This window comes from Microcaecilia unicolor, chromosome 9, assembly GCF_901765095.1.
Source record: "Microcaecilia unicolor chromosome 9, aMicUni1.1, whole genome shotgun sequence".
Lineage (NCBI taxonomy): Eukaryota > Metazoa > Chordata > Amphibia > Gymnophiona > Siphonopidae > Microcaecilia > Microcaecilia unicolor.
Window position 1 is genome coordinate 177,229,781 of NC_044039.1, and position 19,749 is coordinate 177,249,529.

Here is a 19,749-nt window from a genome sequence, read left to right on the forward strand (position 1 = left end):
ATAATGATGGCTGAGACAAAGGAATGTTAAACAAAATGGATGTCATATATGTGGGAACAATAAACTAGACATTTCTGATTCATAATTTGTTTTTGGAAGGATGATAGGTGAGCACATTACACATCCAAAAAATGCAGAGCTTTTATATGCCTCATAGAAGAATATTCATTCTTGTATATTAGTTTTAATGTAGTGTTTTGGGATGTCTGTGGGTTTTTTTCTTTATGAAAGCACTGCTCAGATAATCTTCCTTGTAAGCATATGTCAGCCGTAAACTGTGCCAGTTCTTGATTACTGAAAAGTAAATAAGTATGTTTAATTACAAGTAGGCAAACATTAACAGCGAAGAAGAATTGTCTTAAAATGTGACTGCTATGAGCTGTAAATACAAATGTGCAGTGTTATGCATTAGGTTATCAAGGAACATAAGCAGATATAGTAGATGTTAACTATTTTCTATAAACAAGTTGCCTATGTTTATGAAGGTAGAAGAAAGGATAAAAGAATTGAAAATGAAGTAACACTTCATTTTAATTACATAATGTCAATGTCTGACATAACCCAAATCTACCATAGAAGCACATGCGATCTTCTCTTGAATACTCTATTGAAATCTACTGCAATTCTTTGATTTGCAACTCATGGGCCGATGCTAGAGGCTGTTAGTGCCATACTAGTGCCCGAGTTTGCTACCGCCCCATGATCAGAGCCCCTGATTGCGTGAAACAATGTGCTCGCGGGCTGTGAACGCAACTAGCATACAAATACATGCAAAACAGGGCTAAACCTATTCATCCCCAATGATCAGCGACCTGCGTGCCAAAGGTTTGGCTCGCTGGCTGTGGCAAACCCTACACCAGCTCGGAGCTGGCGTTAGGGTTTGCAGACCATTGGGGCGGAATGGTGAACTCTGTCCAGAATGCATTTGCATGCTAGCAGGAACCCTGACCTAACCCCCCCCCCCCCCCCCCGACACAGGTTCGGGGAGGCTGGAGATGTGGTGGGTCTCCAGCTCCCCTAAGCCCCCCCCCCAGCATCCCTCCGATGGCCCTGGTGGTCCAGTGGGCCGCGGGTCAATCCCCCCACCCCTGGTGGTCTAGCGGCCCTTCCCCACCCTCCTACCTTCAGTTGGAGGAGGGAGGTGGCTTTAGGTGACTCAGAAATTGAAATTAGAAATAAGTTAACACTTGCTTTTGTTCATCATTGTGAGCGCTCTTCCTGTTTGGTGGACAGTCTCTGACCTGTCATTGTGTACTGCTCCCTGAGATTTCTACACTTGAAAGGTTCTTGAGCTTTGTTCACCTCTGGATTTGCCTACTCCCCCAGGCATTTCCATTCTGCTGCAAATCTAAGTTTTTTGCAAGATAAAAGACAAATGTCTTCTCCTAAATCCTCTGTAATATTATGTTAAATTACCCACATTAAGCTAGTATTTTTGGAATGATGTAGAGATGGTCTGGGTAGTAGTTTATTGGAGTGCAGGCTACATAGATTAAAATGCTTTATTCATAAATTAGTTTTCTTAGATAGGTGGATCCTCTGTCCTTTGTTCCTGCTCTTTTCACTTTGTATCCCCTATATACTGGGAGTTGAAATAAATCTTGACTCCTGCAAAAAAAAAAAAAAAAAAGGGGGGGGGGGGGGGGGAAGGCTTTGCTGACTGCAAAGGAAGTTGCAGAAATCCTGAAGTTAGCCTGGCTTCTTTTTGCTCTTCCTAGAGCATTGGTGGTGGTGTGTTCTGACAGGCAGAGCATAGCAGTACAGACTAGTGTAGACATATTTTTTCCCCTTTGAACAGCTCCTTTGATAAAGTAGATTTGTATCTAGAAAGGCAGTCTGATTTAGTTTATAACAGAAAAATAATTGCATTTTTGAAGTACAATATTTGTTATAATGCTGTTGCTTTAATCTTGTAACTGAATGCTTGACTAAGGGAAATGAGCAAATAGAATAGGATGTTTCATTTTAAATATTAAAAACATTCTGTTTGAGGTACATTATTTGCTGGTTTCTGTGATGTATTACTACTATTATTATTTCTAATATCTCATCTGGTGACAAGTAAGGAACCTGTATGCGTTTAAGAGAAGATCTGTTTATTTAAAAGATTTCAGAGCTTGTAAAACAGAGATTATGTGAAGGATGAATGTTGCACAATAGTGCCCCTCCATTCTCTTTGTATAATGAATCTCAGCAGTGTATTTCAATGAGGGCCTGATGCCAAAAAGAACAGGTTCGACTTGTCTGTGAGGATTTACACCACAGTAAAATGCGCAACTGCTTTTGCAGAGGTCACTGTAGAGGTCACTGAACTAATGTGAATACTTGAGCTAAAAGCAGCTCATAACAAGACTAGGGGGTCAGCTCTGCATTTTTGCTAAAATTTGAGTTATATAAAGAAAACAAATAATTAAGGCAAGCTCAAATATGCTGTTGAAATTAGTATGTATATCAGAGATTCAATTCACCAGAACTTAAAAATCCTAAAATGAATCATGTAAAATGGGTCATCTTGGAAAGAAATTTCCTAGGAAATTGCAACTATTTCTAAATTTTGAATTAATCATCCTAAATTTCAAAATCAAGCTACAGCTTTTACACAAAACTGAAAAGTTGGTTATTCATTTTTGAAAGCTAGCAGCAGCTTTTTTGTTTTTGTGTTGGCTTAGTTAAGGTGGTTGTTAGTGATGCATGTTTGGGAATATGAGTACTGCATGTAAATGATAAAAAGACACTGGGGGGCCTATTTACTATGCTATGTAAACTTTTAACATGGGAATTACTGTGTGCTGTTAGTGTGATGTGTTGACAGTTCCTGTATACAATTTCATACATTGAACAGCTAACACAGAAGTAAGCTTTTTAGGTCATGAAACAGGTAGGGATTGTGCCTTGCAGTTAATGCTGGGGCCATTATTGCACATGACTATAACAAAGCATTTCGAGCCACCTCAAGAGGTATAGCTGACTGCATTGCATATTATCTAGTGTACCATTAATGAATGGAAGTGAACCTTTGCCCATGTTGGTAGCATGGCTTCTGCTCTCCTAATGGGAATGTCATCTAAACTTATTGTGGAGGTTTAGCAATTACTCTGCATTAAGGACCTCTTTTACTTAAACTGCGCTAGGGATTCCCAGCACGACAAATGAGAGGATGCCTATAGGAATTGAATGGGTATCCTCTCATTTGCCGTGCGGGAATGGCTAATGCGGTTTGGTAAAAGAGGCCCTAATTGCAAACCTTAGCACATTCTAGTAAATACTAGGGATCTGAATGTAGTCAAAGCTCAGATTGAATGTTATTTTTAAATTTAGATTTGTTGATGGTCCCTTTAAATAAGAAGTGAGGATCATGTTAAAATGGGCAACAGCCATTGATGGGGGTTAGTATGGAGATTAATTAGTAAATTCTGGAATGCACTACAGCAAATGTGTCTGATTGGCAAGGACATATGTTGCAGCAACTGGTGGAAAGTCACTGCTACTAGTAGGCAGAGTTATTTCCAAAAAGGCTTAGGAGTGCTGCAATTCATTATTATTTAAAGGTATACGCATTGCATGCTTCATGCACAGTGTCATCTAAAGGGTATAATAGGCTTTTTGTTTAGATTTATAAATTTAAAAAAGAAAGTATTTAAATATTACATTTACAAAAGTAGTGTTGAGTTCAGCATTCTGTAATAGCAAAATAAAATGATTCATAAGGATAGTTCAGGCTTCATGACACATCATGAATCCACTTTCTTCACCCTCTTCATAAAACAGAAATGGTAATTGTTGTTCATGGAGACATTGTGTTTTTGTAAATGTCCAGTTTTCATTCAGACTTAGCCGGATTTGTTGAAACAGCTTTAAAATAGGATTGCATTGTATATGCTAAGTTTTAAGAAAGCTGTTTCGCAAAAAATGTAATTGCAGTGAAGCAAAGACCTTGGGTCATTCTTTCAACAGCTGCAGTCATCAGACAGCAGGATGCCAGCTCCTGAAGGAATCTGTAATTTTACTGTTAGTAAGTAGATAGAGGCAAAATAAATAAATAGATATAGATAGATTAAATAGATCATATTCCTCTATTAGTTAAGTCACAGGTAACATCATTAAATCTTATTTTCACAAGGGAACTATTATTGTTGAAGGCCTGCTGTAAGATGACATCTTAGGCAACTGTGCTTGACCTTTCATGTATTTGTCAGGACCTCTCTGGGGAAAGAGCGTGGATGGAGAGGCTAAGTCCAGAGCAGAGTCAAGCAAGGCAAAAACCAGGCAGTATGAGGAACCAAATGTGGAGCAGGAGTCTCAGATAGAGTGGGAACCAACCGTGGTTCAGGAATCAGGCATCTGTCGGGAATCAAGTGTGAATCAAGTAGGCAACAACTTGTACTGAAGCAGCACATGGAGCTGGGATAACAGTAGACACAGGTCATAAGTACATAAGTATTGCCACACTGGGACAGACCAAAGGTCCATCAAGCCCAGCATTGTGTTTCCAACAGTGGCCAATCCAGGTCACAAAAACCTGGCAAGATCCCGAAAACGTTCAATACATTTTATGCTGCATCCCAGAAATAAGCAGTGGATTTTCCCCAAGTCATTTTAATAATGGTCTATGGACCTTTCCTACTGAAAACTATTGAACCAGTAAAGGTGAGTCTGGATGGACTTCCTTATATAGTGTCATTGAAAAGACACACTTCTTGCTGGTCCAGTAGGCTTCTCTGGTGACTAACGTCTCCTTCTGTACCTCATGGTCACATTTCTGGGCAAGTTACATCTAACCAGCTTTCATTGCTCAACTGCAAGTTTCTAGTTTTTAGCCTGGGAGGTCTTAGGTTTGATTCCAGGGAGAGCCTTACAGTATTCCCCTCTGCAGCCTCTAGGATATATTATAAGACCAGGTATCTTAGCATTCCTTGTCATCAGCAGCAGATGAATCCATTAACTGATGGGTTGTATCCGCCTACCAGCAGGTGGAGATAGAGAACACTGAAAGACCATAGTGCCTCTAGGACGGCTAGCCCCAACTGCCTTCAGTATTTCTCTATCGCCCAGCAGGTGTGAACATAGTTTGATCAGCTCCTGGATTTCAGACTGCCTGGGGTGGCTCCTGTGCTTTGCCAGTTCAGCAGGGGTGTTGTGGCTGGTGGTGTTCACTTTAAAGGCATATAGGTTCGCCCTTTCCCTGCCTTACCCATTCCCCCCGCCTCCCGGAGCCCCTCTGTTGCTGCCTGCCTCCAACTTTCCTCACAGCATTAAAAAAAAAAAAGAGCGCGCTTTTACTGTGTGGCTGTTCTGAGGCTTTTTCCAGTGATCCTGGTTCTGTTAAGCTTGACCGGAGCTCGTTGACTCGGTCTTCTGAGGTGAGAGTGGTGCCCAGCTCCTCCGGGGAGGTCCCGCGGACGCCGTTCCAATCGGGGTAAGTTTTGGTGTGAAGCCGCCATTTTATTGCTATATTTCTGTCCTGTGAAAAAACGGACGATGGCTGCTGAAGGAGTTAAGCGCTGATCCCGTTGTGGTAAATGCAGATCAGCAGCGGGGCTGTGTAAAACGTGCTCCTTAGACGCTCACGCTAGTTTGAGCATGCCGAGCGATGTTTCTTCCCACTCGATGGAGCTGGCAGCGGGCGCCATTTTGGAAGTGCCGCATGCCTCGACCCTCGCGGTTGCGGAGGAGTCTGAGTGCAGGGGGACGCCTCGTTTAGAGGCTACCAGAGGAGCTCCTACAACCGTTTCTCCTAATTCGGAGGCGGGGGGTCAGGGTGAGTTTTTCTCCCCTGAGTTTGTGCTTTTAATGCATAAGGCTTTTATGCTGAAAAGAGCTCTGACGCAGATGTCTGACACTGCATTGCCTCCTGGCTTCCCTCCGGGTGTTGATGCCCTGGGGTTGACTTCAGAGGTTATTTCCTCCCCCGAGCGTTGGAAACACGCTAAACATAGACGGGTAAATTCCCCGTCTGAAAGTGGTGCATATCCTTCCCCCCCCCCCCCCCTCCCGCGGTCGGGCTGTGGAGAGTCTGAGGGATCTGGCAGACCCTCAGGGATGGATGATCCAGAGGAGGGTGCCTGTTTGCAACTGGATTTGGATGATCCCAATGCGGTCCGGATTTTCCACCACGACGAGCTGCCAGCTCTCATTACTGACGCCTTGCAGGCCCTCTCGATTGATGATCCTGCTGAAGGCAACGCCTTCTCTGTTAATCTTAGGGTGGCGAGTACTAAGAAGCCTACCTGGGCCTTTCCTGTGCATGACTCCATCCAAGAGCTTATTTCTGCTCAATGGTCTGACCCCGATGGGCCTTTGAAAGTGGCCAGGGCTATGGGTCAGCTTTACCCTCTGAGTGAGGAGCACTTGGCCCCTTTAGGGATGCCTAAAGTGGATGCATTGGTCACGGCGGTGACAAAAAAGACCACTCGCCCAGTAGAGGGAGGAGTCGCTTTCAAAGACATGCAGGACCGGCGGCTTGAGTCTGCGCTAAAGCGGTCCTTTGAAATTGCGGGCCTTGCCTTGAGGGCGTCTATTTGCAGTTCCTATGCAGCCCGGGCATGTCTTTCCTGGCAACAGCAGGCGGTGGAACAGTCCGCCGATGGTGCAGGCCCCCTTTCTGAAGTTGCCCCGCGGATGGAGTCGGCCCTGTCATTTTTGGCTGACGCCCTGTATGATCTGGTCAGAGCTTCGGCTAAACAGATGTCTGTGGCGGTGTCCGCTCGCCGCCGCCTTTGGCGGAGGCATTGGGCAGCTAATATAGCTTCTAAGCAAAGACTGGTGAGGTTACCCTTTCGGGGCCTCCTGTTATTTGGAGAGGAATTGGAGAAGATTGTGAAAGACCTGGGGGAATATAAACCCCAGAGGTTACCTGAGGATAGGCCGAGACCTTCTTCCGAGGGTTCTGTGTTTCCCTCCTCTTCCAGACCTCGCTTCCGTGAAGCTTGAATTTATCGCCCGGGGCGCTCTGCTGGGTTATCTCAATGTGCCCGTTTTCAGCAGAGGAACTCCTTTCGCTCGGACAAACGTTCCGCAGGGGCCGGTTCAAGGCCAGGAGTTCAGGGGCGTCCTCAACAATGATGGGACGCCAGTCCACTCCTCCTTGCCTGCAATAGGAGGACATCTTTCCCTCTTTTTAGAGGAGTGGACCAAGATTACCTCAGATCAGTGGGTCCTGGACCTGATCAGAGAAGGTTACCGACTGGAATTCAGTGCCCCAGTGAGAGACGTGTTTGTGGAGTCCCGATGCGGCACAGCCGTAAAACGAGCGGCAGTAGAGGAGACCTTACAAGTCTTGCTGCACCTTGGAGCAGTGATCCCGGTGCCTCCCGCCGAACGCGGCTGCTATTCCATTAATTTTGTCGTGCCTCGAAAAGGCGGATCTTTCAGGCCGATCCTCGACTTACGAAGAGTAAACGAGGCTCTCAGAGTACAACATTTTCGCATGGAAACCCTGCGCTCTGTCATTGTGGCAGTACAGCCAGGAGAGTTTCTCACGTCTCTGGACCTAAAAGAAGCTTATTTGTACATTCCTATCTGGCCTCCACACCATCGGTTCCTCCGCTTTGCAGTGTTGGGAAAGCATTTCCAGTTTCAGGCCTTGCCTTTCGGCCTAGCCACAGCTCCCCGTACCTTTTCCAAGGTAATGGTGGTAGTAGCTGCCTGTCTCAGGCGAGAGGGTATCAGAGTTCACCCTTATCTCGACGACTGGCTCATCAGAGCAGACTCGGCAACCGAGAGTCGTCTTGTCACAGCCAGAGTGGTCGCGGTCCTGCAGGCGCTAGGCTGAGTGGTCAGTATACCCAAAAGTCACCTGACCCCCTCTCAGTCTCTCGAGTATTTGGGGGTCTGGTTGGACACGGCATTGTGGTTGGTCTTTCTCCCCGACCAAAGGCGGTGCAAGCTTCAGAATCCGGTCCGTCTGCTCCTGCGGATGCCTCGCCCGCGAACTTGGGACTTTGTTCAGATGCTGGGGTCGATGACGGCCACCTTGGAGGTGGTGCCTTGGGCGAGAGCGCATATGAGGCCTCTGCAGATTTCCCTGCTTCAACAATGATCTCCGATGTCCCAGGAATATCAACGCAGACTAACGTTGCTCCCTGCGGCCCGGCTCAGTTTGGAGTAGTGGCTCTCCGACAGGATGCTGCGCCAAGGAATGCCTCTGGCACTTCCTTCCTGGTGCCTGGTGATAACAGATGCTAGCCTTCTAGGCTGGGGAGCACATTGCCAAAGAAGCTATGCTCAGGGTCTGTAGACACCCATGGAAGCGAGGTGGTCCATCAATCGCTTGGAACTGAGAGCGATATTCCAGGCTCTTATGGCCTTTCAAAAGACTCTGAAGGGGCTTGCTGTCCTGGTTCTGTCAGACAACACGACAGCGGTGGCATACATAAATCATCAGGGCGGCACTCAGTGCAGGGCCCTAGCCGCGGAGGCCGCTCAGATTTGCCACTGGGCCGAAATCCACCTGCAGCTTCTGTCAGCAGCTCACATAGCAGTTCAAAGCAACGTGCAAGCCGATTTTCTCTTCAGGCATCAAATCGACCCAGCGGAGTGGTAACTGGCAGAAGAAGGTTTTCTTCAGATTTGTGCCAAATGGGGGACTCCCGGTATGGATCTAATGGCGTCAAGTGCAAACTCCAAAGTACCTCACTTTTTCAGCAGAAGGAGAGATCCTCACTCGACGGGGTTGGATGCTCTGGCTCAACCCTGGCCCTCGGGCCTCCTGTATGTGTTCCCTCCTTGGCCCTTGATAGGATGAGTCCTACTGTGGATTCGACAGCACCGAGGTCTGGTGATTTTCATCGCTCCAGATTGGCCAAGGCGTCCATGGTTTGTGGATCTCCGCCGGATGTTGGTGGACGCTCTGGTGCATTTGCCCCTGGTGCCGAACCTGTTGGTTCAGGGTCCGGTGTCTATGGAGGATCCCTGCTGATTTGGTCTTATGGCCTGGCTATTGAGAGGGTGCAATTGAGAGACAAGGGCTACTCTAACAAGGTCATCTCCACTCTCTTGAAGGCCCGCAAGCGGACCACCTCTGCAGCTTATGCTCGGATCTGGCGCAAATTTGAGGCGTGGGGTGTTTCAAAGGCGATCACACCCACGCAAGCTACTGTCTCAACTGTACTGGTCTTTTTGCAGGAGGGCTTACAAAAAGGACTGGCTTACAATTCCCTGTGGGTGCAAGTGGCAGCATTATCATTCTATCGAGGGAAAGTCGCTGGCTTGTCCCTTGCTTCTCATCCGGACATTGCCGGATTTCTCAGAGGGGTGCTTAGGCTCCGTCCTCCTGTCCGGTTTCCCTGTCCAGCCTGGAACCTGGGGCTAGTGTTGAAGGCTCTTCAGTGTTCGCCCTTCGAGCCGCTTAAGCGAGCTTCGGAGAAGGATGTGACTCTCAAGACAGTCTTTTTGGTGGTCATGACATCGGCTAGACGCGTGTCTGAGCTGCAGGCGCTGCCCTGTCGGGACCCTTTTTTGCAATTCTCTGAGTCCGGAGTAACGGTATGTACAGTGCCTTCCTTCCTGCCTAAGGTGGTTTCAGCGTTTCACCTGAACCAGCCCATTTTTTCTTCCTTCCTTTTCTAGGGAAGAGTTCCCGGACTCCTTTGGGCAGTTACATCTTCTGGATGTCCGCAGGGCGCTGTTGCAGTATCTACAGATGTCAAATGACTTCAGGACTTCTGATCACTTTTTTTGTCTTGTTGTCAGGTCCTCGGCATGGAGGTCCAGTGTCTAAGGCCACTATAGCCTGTTGGCTCAAGGAAGTCATTTTTGCTGCGTATCTGCTTTCAGGGCAGTCTCCGCCTGAAGCATTTAAGGCACATTCCACGAGAGCCATCTCCTCCTCGTGGGCTGAAACGGGTGCACTCTCTCTTCAAGAGATCTGTAGTGCAGCTACTTGGGCTTTTCAGCTCTCTTTTGCCCGGCATTACAGGTTGGATGTTGCTGTTATGAGTGGAGAAATGTGAGCCCTTGTGCACCGACTGAGCACGGCTAGGATGGAGTGACACCGCACTCGCTCAGGCAGCCAGACAACCCCTAGCTTCACCCGGGGAGCGGTCGCCGTTCCCTGGGAGTTGAGCCCCCAGGTTCGGGCAGCCACCAGGACTTCTGGAACAGGCGGGGTTGCACGACCACTGACCAGACAGGCAGGCAAACAGACACAGTTCAAAAGCCAGGAAAATCCATAGGGAAAAGAGTAGTCAAAAACAGTCCAAGGTCAAGGCAGGCAGCAAAACAAGCGAGGTCCGGGAAACAAGCCGAGGTCTGGAACACTGGAACTGAAAGCAAGGTGCACCGGCGTGGACCTCAAACACAATTGAGGCCAAAGCAATGAAGAACTGAAGGCAGGGCCTTAAGTAGTGGAGGAATTAGGCGCAAGCATGTGCAGCTGATTCAAGATGGCTGCCCCCATCAGCAGAGGTGCCTACGTCCAAATATGGGCTTCCTTCCTGACCTCGTTACTCCAAGATGGCTGCCTCCTCCTGAGCTAGCCAAGATGGCTGCTGTCCTTGCTCCAACCAAGATGACGGCTGCCAGAAACAGGAAACAGAAACAGACCCATCCTGGAGAAACCACATCCAAAATAGCCGGCTATCTCAGCCGCGAATCGGCCGCACAGGCCTGGAACCAGGTGAGGAACGTAACAGTTGCAGCGAAGCAGGACGCTGTTTTTGGAGCTCAAGTATTGGCTCGTGGTGGCCTGTTCCCACCCTAAGTAGGGATTGCTTTTGTACAGTTAATGGATTCATCTGCTGATGATGACTAGGAAGGGAAAATTAGGTTCTTACCTTGGTAATTTTCTTTCCTTTAGTCACAGCAGATGAATCCATGATCCCTCCCTGTCTGTTTTTTGTTCAGATCTTTCATGCAGATATGAATCTCATTGGGAGAAGTTGGAAAACAGTTATCAGAATTTCGACATGATGTTCTACTACAGGAGGTTGAGATCGTCCCTCCTTTGATGCTCCTGTTATGGGGCAATTGTTCGCTGTGAGGAAAGTTTATGTTATTATACCTTTATGGTTCACTCTGCTTTGGAAATCTCAAATACTGAAGGCAGTTGGGGCTAGTCGTCCTATAGGCACTATGGTCTTTCAGTATTCTCTATTTCCACCTGCTGGTTGGTGGATACAACCCATCAGTTAATGGATTCATCTGCTGTGACTAAAGGAAAGAAAATTACCAAGGTAAGAACCTAATTTTCCCATTGTGGTTGGTCTTTCTGATATTCCCTGCTAATTTAACATCATTGTATTCTATAGTGTTTTAAATAGACTGAAAGCAGGTCTTGAATAGAAAAATTTTGGGAACCACTGCTGTGTGAGACAGTATAATCTGAAAAGAACTGCATTTTTTTTTTAGGTAGCTGCAAGTAATTTTGCAGCCAGCTTCATGATTTCTTATCAGTTCAATGTACTGCACTCTAGGACACAAATTCTGTTCCCTGAACTCAAGGTAGCAAAATGTGGATGCGTGATAATTTGTTTAATAGAAGTCTTTTATACTGGCCTTCAGCCAGGACAACAGAACAGTTTGTGATAATATAAAATCATAGCTGCAATAAGAGTATAGACAGTAGGATAAAAAAAAAAAGAGAATGAAGCAGAAAAAGAAATGTAACAATTGTGATATAAAATTTAAAAAACAGCACAGAATCAGAAGTATTTCAGTGCCTCAACCTCCAGCCACACAATTCATGACTAGAAAAAGTAAATATAGGCTAATTTGTATGTGGTGAAGAAAGGGTGAATAGGTTTGAACCATAGTGCTATACATCATATAAACAAGAAATAAATTATGTGTATGGACCAATTGTATGTTTCTTGAGCATAATTTACAGCAAGAGGATGGTATTTCAGGCACCAGTTATGGGTATCTATAATGGATATGGACTAGTTGCACTGGGTATAATTAAAGCCATTGAGGATCTTTTTTCTGTAGCATGATGTAAAATCAAATGACTCAGTTTTGAACAAAAATTCTGACTGGGAGCCTGAGGTCTTCAATAAAGGCCTATGCTGGGCCATGTGCATACAATAAAAGAAACTTAAAAACGACCGAAAATTTAACTAAAGCTCTTTCAGGAAAAGTACCACATGACATCAACAGGATCAAGCTGAAAAACATTTTACAATACAATACAACAAAATTTCTATTCCACTATATACCAGCTAAGGATCAATGCGGATTACATTTCAAATGAAGACTAGGCCATCACTAGAAAAATACAAAATCATATATAAACCATCCAAGCTATCTTAGTACATCAAACAACTAAAAAATATTACAAAAATAAATAGAAAGTAAATCTTTGAGAGCTTACAAAATCTCAGATAGGATTCAACCAATCTCAGCTTCAAAGGAGCTTTACAAGTGAAATACATGTCTTGATGCGAGCTCTGGTGAATATGGAGGTTCATGAGTTTTACTGCTTAAATGATTAATTATCTAGAGCATATCTTTGTCAGGAAGTAGATGAATCCATATGGAGCAGTACCCAATGCTGCAGTCACTAGATAGTCATCAACTACCTGACAGTATCCCATAGGACTCCTCTGAGGAGAAGTACCATGGGTCCTCATCTGGCTCCCATGAGCACTCATCATCAGTGTCCGCGAGAAACTCCTCATGGGAGGGCTGAGACCGACATGCATAGTCCACCCAGTCGGCCCAACAAGTAGACGGGTTCCTAGCCTGCAGAAGAATCGTAATCACAGGGTCCGTATAACCACTGTGCCCCAAAAGTGCCCTTTCAATGGCCAAGCTGAAAGGCCAACGCCTTTATGATGAAAATGAACAAAGAAAAAACGCAATGCCTAATCCTCTCATCCCAGCACTCCGCGCCCCTCCCTACCAACCTTAACATCTCTGGCACCACATTCCCCATATCTGACATCTTAAAAATCCTTGGAGTGACATTAGATAACCATCTCTCGCTTGAAGATCACGCAAAATCCACTGCAAAGGAAATGTTCAACATGATGTGGATACTGAAACGCATAAAACCATATCTCCCCCTGAAAACATTCCAGAACTTGGTGCAATCCACAGTACTTACCCATGCCGACTACTGTAACAGTATTTTCTTAGGCTGCAAGAACCATATTCTGAAAAAACTTCAGACTGCCCAAAATACAGCACCCAGACTCATTTTTGGCAAACCATGATTTGAAAGTGCAACACCTCTTCGAAAAAAAACTTCATTGGCTCCCTATCAAAGAACAAATCAGTTTCAAAGTCCACACACTAATCCACAAGATTATCCATGTTGAATCTCCAAGCTATATGCTCAGTCTGATTGACCTCCCCACCAGGAACATGTCTACAACATCACGAACTTACCTCAACCTACATTACCCCAATTGCAAAGGACTCAAGTACAAAGCCTATTATGGATCCAACTTCTCCTTCCTAGGCAGCCAACTCTGGAATGCCCTCCCCAGACCAATCCGATCACTCAATGACCATCTGCCCTTCCGAAAATCACTAAAAACCCATCTGTTCAGGCAAGCCTACCCAAGTGACCCAGATTAATTCCTATGAACCTATCTATCCATCACATATCCAGGAGACAACGATAATGACCTAGACTACATCTCCCGCCACATTTCCCCTGCCTATCCCTTGCTCTATCCCCTTTCGCCTCATCTACCCCTCCCCCAATGCTCACCTACTCTTGCTCTCCCCTCTCCTACTCCCTTCACTCTTGCCCATCCCCTTCCACCTCATCTACCCCTCCAATTGCTCACTTACCCTTGCTCATCCTTCTACTACTCCCCTCATCCTTGCATCTCTACATTCTTATTTCTTTTATTACTCCGATAACACCCAACTTATTTCTCTTCATCAATAATTTGTAATCCCAATTACTATGTAAGCCGCATTGAACCTGCTTTGAGTGGTAAAGCGCGGGGCACAAATGTATTAAATAAATAAATAAAGGGGGACGGATCCCCTATTAAAACCATTCCCTAATGCAGTAACCCTCAATTGCAAAGGAAGGGGAAAAGGTCATCCAGAGGACCCGCCAGAACCTCTCCGAGCTCCCTCAGTATCCTGGGGTGGATCCTGTCCGGTCCCATGGCTTTGTCCACCTTTAGATTTTCAAGTTGTTCATACACATTCTCTTCTGTGAATGGTGCTATATCCACTCCATTCTCATATGTACTTTTGCCAGTCAATCATGGTCCTTCTCTAGGATTTTCTTCAGTGAAAACAGAACAAAAGTATCTGTTTAGCAAATGTACTTTTTCTTCATCATTATCTACATAGCGGTTTGCAGCATCTTTCAGTCTCACAATTCCATTTTTAGTCTTCCTCCTTTCACTAATATACCTGAAGAAATTTTTGTCGCCCCCCCTTACATTTCTAGCCATTTGTTCTTCTGCTTGCGCTTTCGCCAGATGTTGAGGTTGTTGGGCCACATGGCATACACTGTCTATGTGATGCCCATGACGTGTATTCCCATGAGAATTGTCCAGTGGACCCTAGCTTCTTAGTGATACCAAGCCACGGGATGTCTGGAGGATGTCATCTGAGTATCCCCAGAGCTAGCTCACTCCCTGTTGTGGTGGACAATTCAGTCCAGTTTGACTCTGGGACTACCCGCAAAAAGTGCTGATGATGGATGCTTCTTGCCTGGGGTGGGAAGCTTATGTAGATGGGCTCCACACTCAATGTGCTTGGCCTGCCCCGGAAACAGATCAATCCCCGGAGCTTTGGGCTATTTGGAACACTCTAGCAGCTTTCAGAGATCATCTATCTCGCAAAATTGCACTCATTCAAACAGACAATCAGGTAGTGATGTATTACACCAACAAGCAGGGGGAACCAGATCACGCCTTCTGTGTTAGGAGGCTGTTCGGATGTGACGTTGGGTGCACCAGCATGTTATGTTCGTCCATGCTATTTATCTGGCGGTCAAAAGCAACAGCCTGGCCGACAGACTAAGTCATGCAACTGCATGTGTGGTCTCTGAACATGGGCATCACCCAGGAGATCTTCCGAGCATGGAGCTCTTTGCCCTCTGATCAGTCACAAAGTACCTCAGTTCTGTTCCAGGCTTCAGGCCCACAACAGACCCTAGTGTCAGATGCCTTCCTCCTCCATTGTGGGACAGGACTTCTATATGCATATCCTCCCATACCCTTCGTGGGGAAGACTTTGCTGAAACTCAAGCAACACCGCGGGACCATGATTCTGATCACTCCTTACTGGCCTCAATAAATCTGGTTTCTTCTTCTTCTTCTGGAGTTATCCTCCAAAGAACTGTGGAGATTGGAGTGTTTTCTGACCCTCATCACACAGAACGAGGGATCATCCCAACCTCCAATTTCTGGCCCTCACAGCCTGTATGTTGAGAACCTAGAATTTGCTTCCTTGTCTCTTCCTGGAGATGTCTCCCAGGAAAGATTCCACCAAGAGGTGTAACTCCTTTAAGTGGATTAGGTTTGCCATCTGGTTTGAGGGCAAGGCCCCTAGATCCCACTTCCTGCCCTACACTGACTCTGCTTGAATACCTTCTACACTTCTCTGAGTCTGGTCTCAAGACCAACTCTGTAAGGGTTCACCTTAGTGCAATTAGTGCTTATCTTCAACATGTGGAGGGTAAGCCCATCTCTTGACAGCCTCTAGTTGTTTGCTTCATGAGAGGTTTGCTTTTGTCAAAGCCCCCCATCCCCCCCCTCCCCCGGGTCAAACCTCTGCCTGTGTCATGGAACCTCAATATCTTTCTCACAACTGATGAAAGCGCTTTTCGAGCCACTGGATTCCTGTCATCTGAAATACTTGATCTGGAAGGTTATTTTCTTGGTGGCTGGTACTTCAGCTCACAGGGTCAGTGAGCTTCAGGCCTTAGTGGCATATCCATCTTACACTAAGTTAATCACAACAGAGTAGTCCTCCACACGCACCCTAAGTTCCTGCCTAAGGTTTTGTTGGAGTTCCGTCTGAACCAGTCGATTGTCTTGCCAACATTTTTTTCCCTGACCTCATTCCTATCCTGGCGAGAGCACACTGCACACCTTGGCGTGCAAGCGAGCATTTGCCTTTTACTTGAAGCAGACTAAACCCCACAGACAGTCCTCCCAACTTTTTGTTTCTTTTGATCCCAACGGGATGAGGGTCGTCATTGGGAAACACACTCTCTAATTGGCTAGCAGATTGCATTTCTTTCACTTATGCCCAGGCTGGGCTGACCCTGGGGGGTCATGTCAAGGCTCACAATGTCAGAGCCATGGTTGCATTGTAGCCCACTTGTGTTCAGCCTCCATTGAAGAAATGTGCAAGGCTGCAACGGTGGTCTTCAGTTCACACATTCACATCTCACTTGAGGAGGCCACCTGACACGACTGTCGATTTGGACAAACGGTTCTGCAAAATCTGTTTGGGGTCTAGAATCCAACTCCACCTTCTTAGGCCCATTTTGTTCTGTTCTAGTTTGTGTATAGTTTCAGTTTGATCTGTGTTATGTCCTCGCTATTGCGAGGCCCAGCCCAGTTGACTTACGATTGTTGTTTTTGGTGAGCCTGGTAGCTAGGGATTGTGAGAATTATGGCTGCCTTGTCCTCTGAGAAAGCGAAGATATGTAGCTGTAGCAGGTATTCTCCGAGGACAGCAGGCCTTATATTCTCACAAACCCTCCCGCCTCCCCTTGAAGTTGTCTCCTGTTTTTTACTTTTATATGCTATAGTATTGTACCGCGGAAACTGTGCTCTCTCGGCGGGTGGGAAGGCACTCATGCATGTGCAGTGGAGCATGGCTCATGCTCCAGAAAGCTCTTTAAAGCTTGTTATAAGCACTGGACTGGGTAGCGCGGGTTGCATTACCCACTTGTGAGAACATAAGGCCTGCTGTCCTCGGAGAATACCTGCTACAGATAAGTATCGTCACTTTTTGGACTGCCTCTATTCTGCCTATAAATTTTGCTTTTCAGTCAGTATTAACATCATCAGTTTCTCTAATAAATGAAACAAACTTGAAATAAAAGTAGAAAAGATGATGCATTAATATTTTTGTTGTTGATTATGGCCCAGATTTACTTAACATTTTATCTCTCCGTGTCTCTGGGAAGAATACTGAGTAAATTAGATCCTGCAAAGGGATACAAAATAAGACAAAGAATATTGTAATGCCTCTGTATTGCTCCATGGTACAACCTTACCTTGAGTATTGTGTACAATTCAGGTCACCATATTGCAAAAAAGATATAGCAGAATCAGAAAAGGTTCAAAGAATGGAAGAGGATGGCACTCCTCTCATATGAGGAAAGGCTTAAGAGGTTATGACTTTTCAGCTTGGAAAAGGTTGGCTGAGAGGGGATATGATAGAGGCCTATAAAGTCCTGATTGCTGCAGAACAGGTAAACTTGAATCGATTGTTTATTCTTTATTCTGCTATTGAGATAGAAATGGGGGAAGCAACTGCTGTCCCTGAGATCGGTAGTATGGAATCATGTTACTATTTAGGATTCTGCCACATACTTTTGTAACCTAGATTGGTCACTGTTGGAATCAGGATACTGGTCTAGATGGACCCATTGGTCTGCCCCTGTATGGCTTTTCTTATGGGAAGCCACCTTTAATAATTTGGGTTGGAGACCTGTATGTCATTTTTTCTATATATAACAGCTGTTCTCATGCTGGTACTTAAGTATCATGATACTATACTATTTGTTGTAGGTGTTAAATGCCTAAGTGCTTTTCAGTAGCTTAGCTTTTGTCACCACAGATTTTCCCATGAAACTTTTATAAAACCATCACACAGCATCAAGCATGCATTGCATAGATAGAGATGCATATCTAATGTGAAGAGGATTAATTTCTTCTCAGCTGGTGCATGCAGGATGCCCAGAAATTATAAACCATGTTAAAACTAAATTTGCTTGAAATTTTTTATTTTATTTGATACTAAAATTCTCCAAGTTAGATGTTTTCGGTATTTATTGAAAATATGTATTATGGTTTACATTCCTCTCGAGAGATTTTTATTTGTTTATTTAAAAGATTGTAGCCCTCCTACAACTAGGCAGGTAAGAAAATCAACATTCACAATCAAAATAAAACCAATACACAGTTAGACAAAATAATACAGTATTCCAGCTGATCAACAAATATCAATTCCATGCATGTTGAAATAAGTAAGTCTTCAAAAGTTTAACAGATTGAACCCTACTGCTACACGGTCTCAAGTAACCTGGCAATCTATTCCAAATTTGAGGTCCTGCTATTGAAATGGACTTGGGCTTTCCCTTTAAAGTTTAGCTTTCTAAAATCATTATTCTGGTTTCCCCTTGTCCTACGTTTACATTCCTTTTTCATTGTACAGGAAGGGAAGACTGTTTAGCTAAAGTTTTCAGCTTGTGATTAACCCTGCACTTATGAAAGACCTCCTACTGAATGAATGAATCTTACTTTTATTTTATAGTTCCATCAAGGCATTTATTTTTTGGCTGATTTGGTGTTTAACCATCTCTGGATTGTCTTGTCATGTATTATTAAATAATACACCCAACACCAAACTGTTCTGGCAGTTTTGGAAAGCTGCCTCCACTTTTTGAATTGAATAAAATCAGGATTGTTGGAAATGTGTTAAATTGGTTTAGGGGCTTTCTAGTGTCAAGATCTTATAGATTTAAGCAATGTGGTGTATTATCTGAGAGCTGGAGTAATCCCTGTGGAGTCCCCCAATGGTCTCTCTCTCTCTCCTATCTTGTTAAATATTTTTCTCTGAACAATAGGAATAGAATTATTTCAAAATAGTTTTACTGTTTATAGTTATGCAGATGATATATCAGTTTTCATTCCCTTATTATATTCTTCCTTAAAACCGGTTTCAGCTTTGGTAAATAATTGCCTTGAATTCATAATTTTTGGATGTTGAGAGAGAGATTAAAATTAATTGCAGATAAAACTAAGTTTTTACTTTTGAATTACCTTGGGGAATCACCTATTAGTTGGTGGCACTCAATACCCTTTGCAAACAATGACTAAACAATTGGGAGTTCATATTGATCTGACATAATTGAATATATATATTTCAATGCTGATAACGAGTTCTTTTTTCTGTTGAAGAAATTAAGACAAGTAAACGTTTTTGAGACAACTCAATTTAGGTTGCTTGTTCAGTCATTACTTTCTAAATTAGACTATAGCAACCTTCTTATTTTTGGATTCTTCCAGATATCAGTTGTAAAAACTACAATCAATACAAAATACGGCTGTGAGATTATGTTTTTTACTGCATAAACATGATCCTGTTTCTCAGTTTTACATACAATTACATTGGTTGCCGATAGAGGTGAGGATTTGATTTTAGTTTGCTTGTGTACTGTTTAAAATGTTAACAGGGAATTGCATGTAGAGTTTATGACTTTATAATAGGTGTAGAAAATCTAATAGCCTTTTACCTTTCTTCTCCTAAAGAGATTAAAATATTTAATCTGAGCAGCTGTTGGTTTTCAAGTTCCAAGAGTTTTGAAAGACCTAGCATTAAGGCTAGATAGTTTGCACAGTTCACCGCTGCTTGTAGTAAATAACAAATCATGTTCATATTTGGAGGGTAGACGATGGCATTAATACCTTAACCATATACAAGGCAAACAATTTCAGTGCCTGGTAAAAGCCTCCTATGTTTTCTAATACGATTTACAAAGCAATGCAAAACTATGTAGGTAACACACGTAACGATCTTTGAACTGTCTGATTTCTGTTTTGCCACCAGATTTTTGTTGCACATTCTGAAACCCATTATTAGCTGGGAATCACA

General features: G+C 44.4%; 1 protein-coding gene across 2 annotated transcripts in view; it reads left to right on the plus strand.

The window, feature by feature from the left end:
* Window positions 1-19,749, plus strand: part of MNAT1 (MNAT1 component of CDK activating kinase) — a 375,378-nt gene that overhangs the window by 268,057 nt on the left and 87,572 nt on the right. Inside the window, exon 7 of one of the 2 annotated variants that reach the window (XM_030214363.1) lies at window positions 19,164-19,244. The exons of the other annotated variant lie outside the window; for it this stretch is intronic. Coding sequence (XP_030070223.1) covers window positions 19,164-19,229 — 66 coding nt within the window. The 3' untranslated portion in view covers window positions 19,230-19,244. Of the gene's footprint in view, window positions 1-19,163; window positions 19,245-19,749 lie in introns of those variants that run through there. 2 annotated transcript variants of the gene reach the window in all.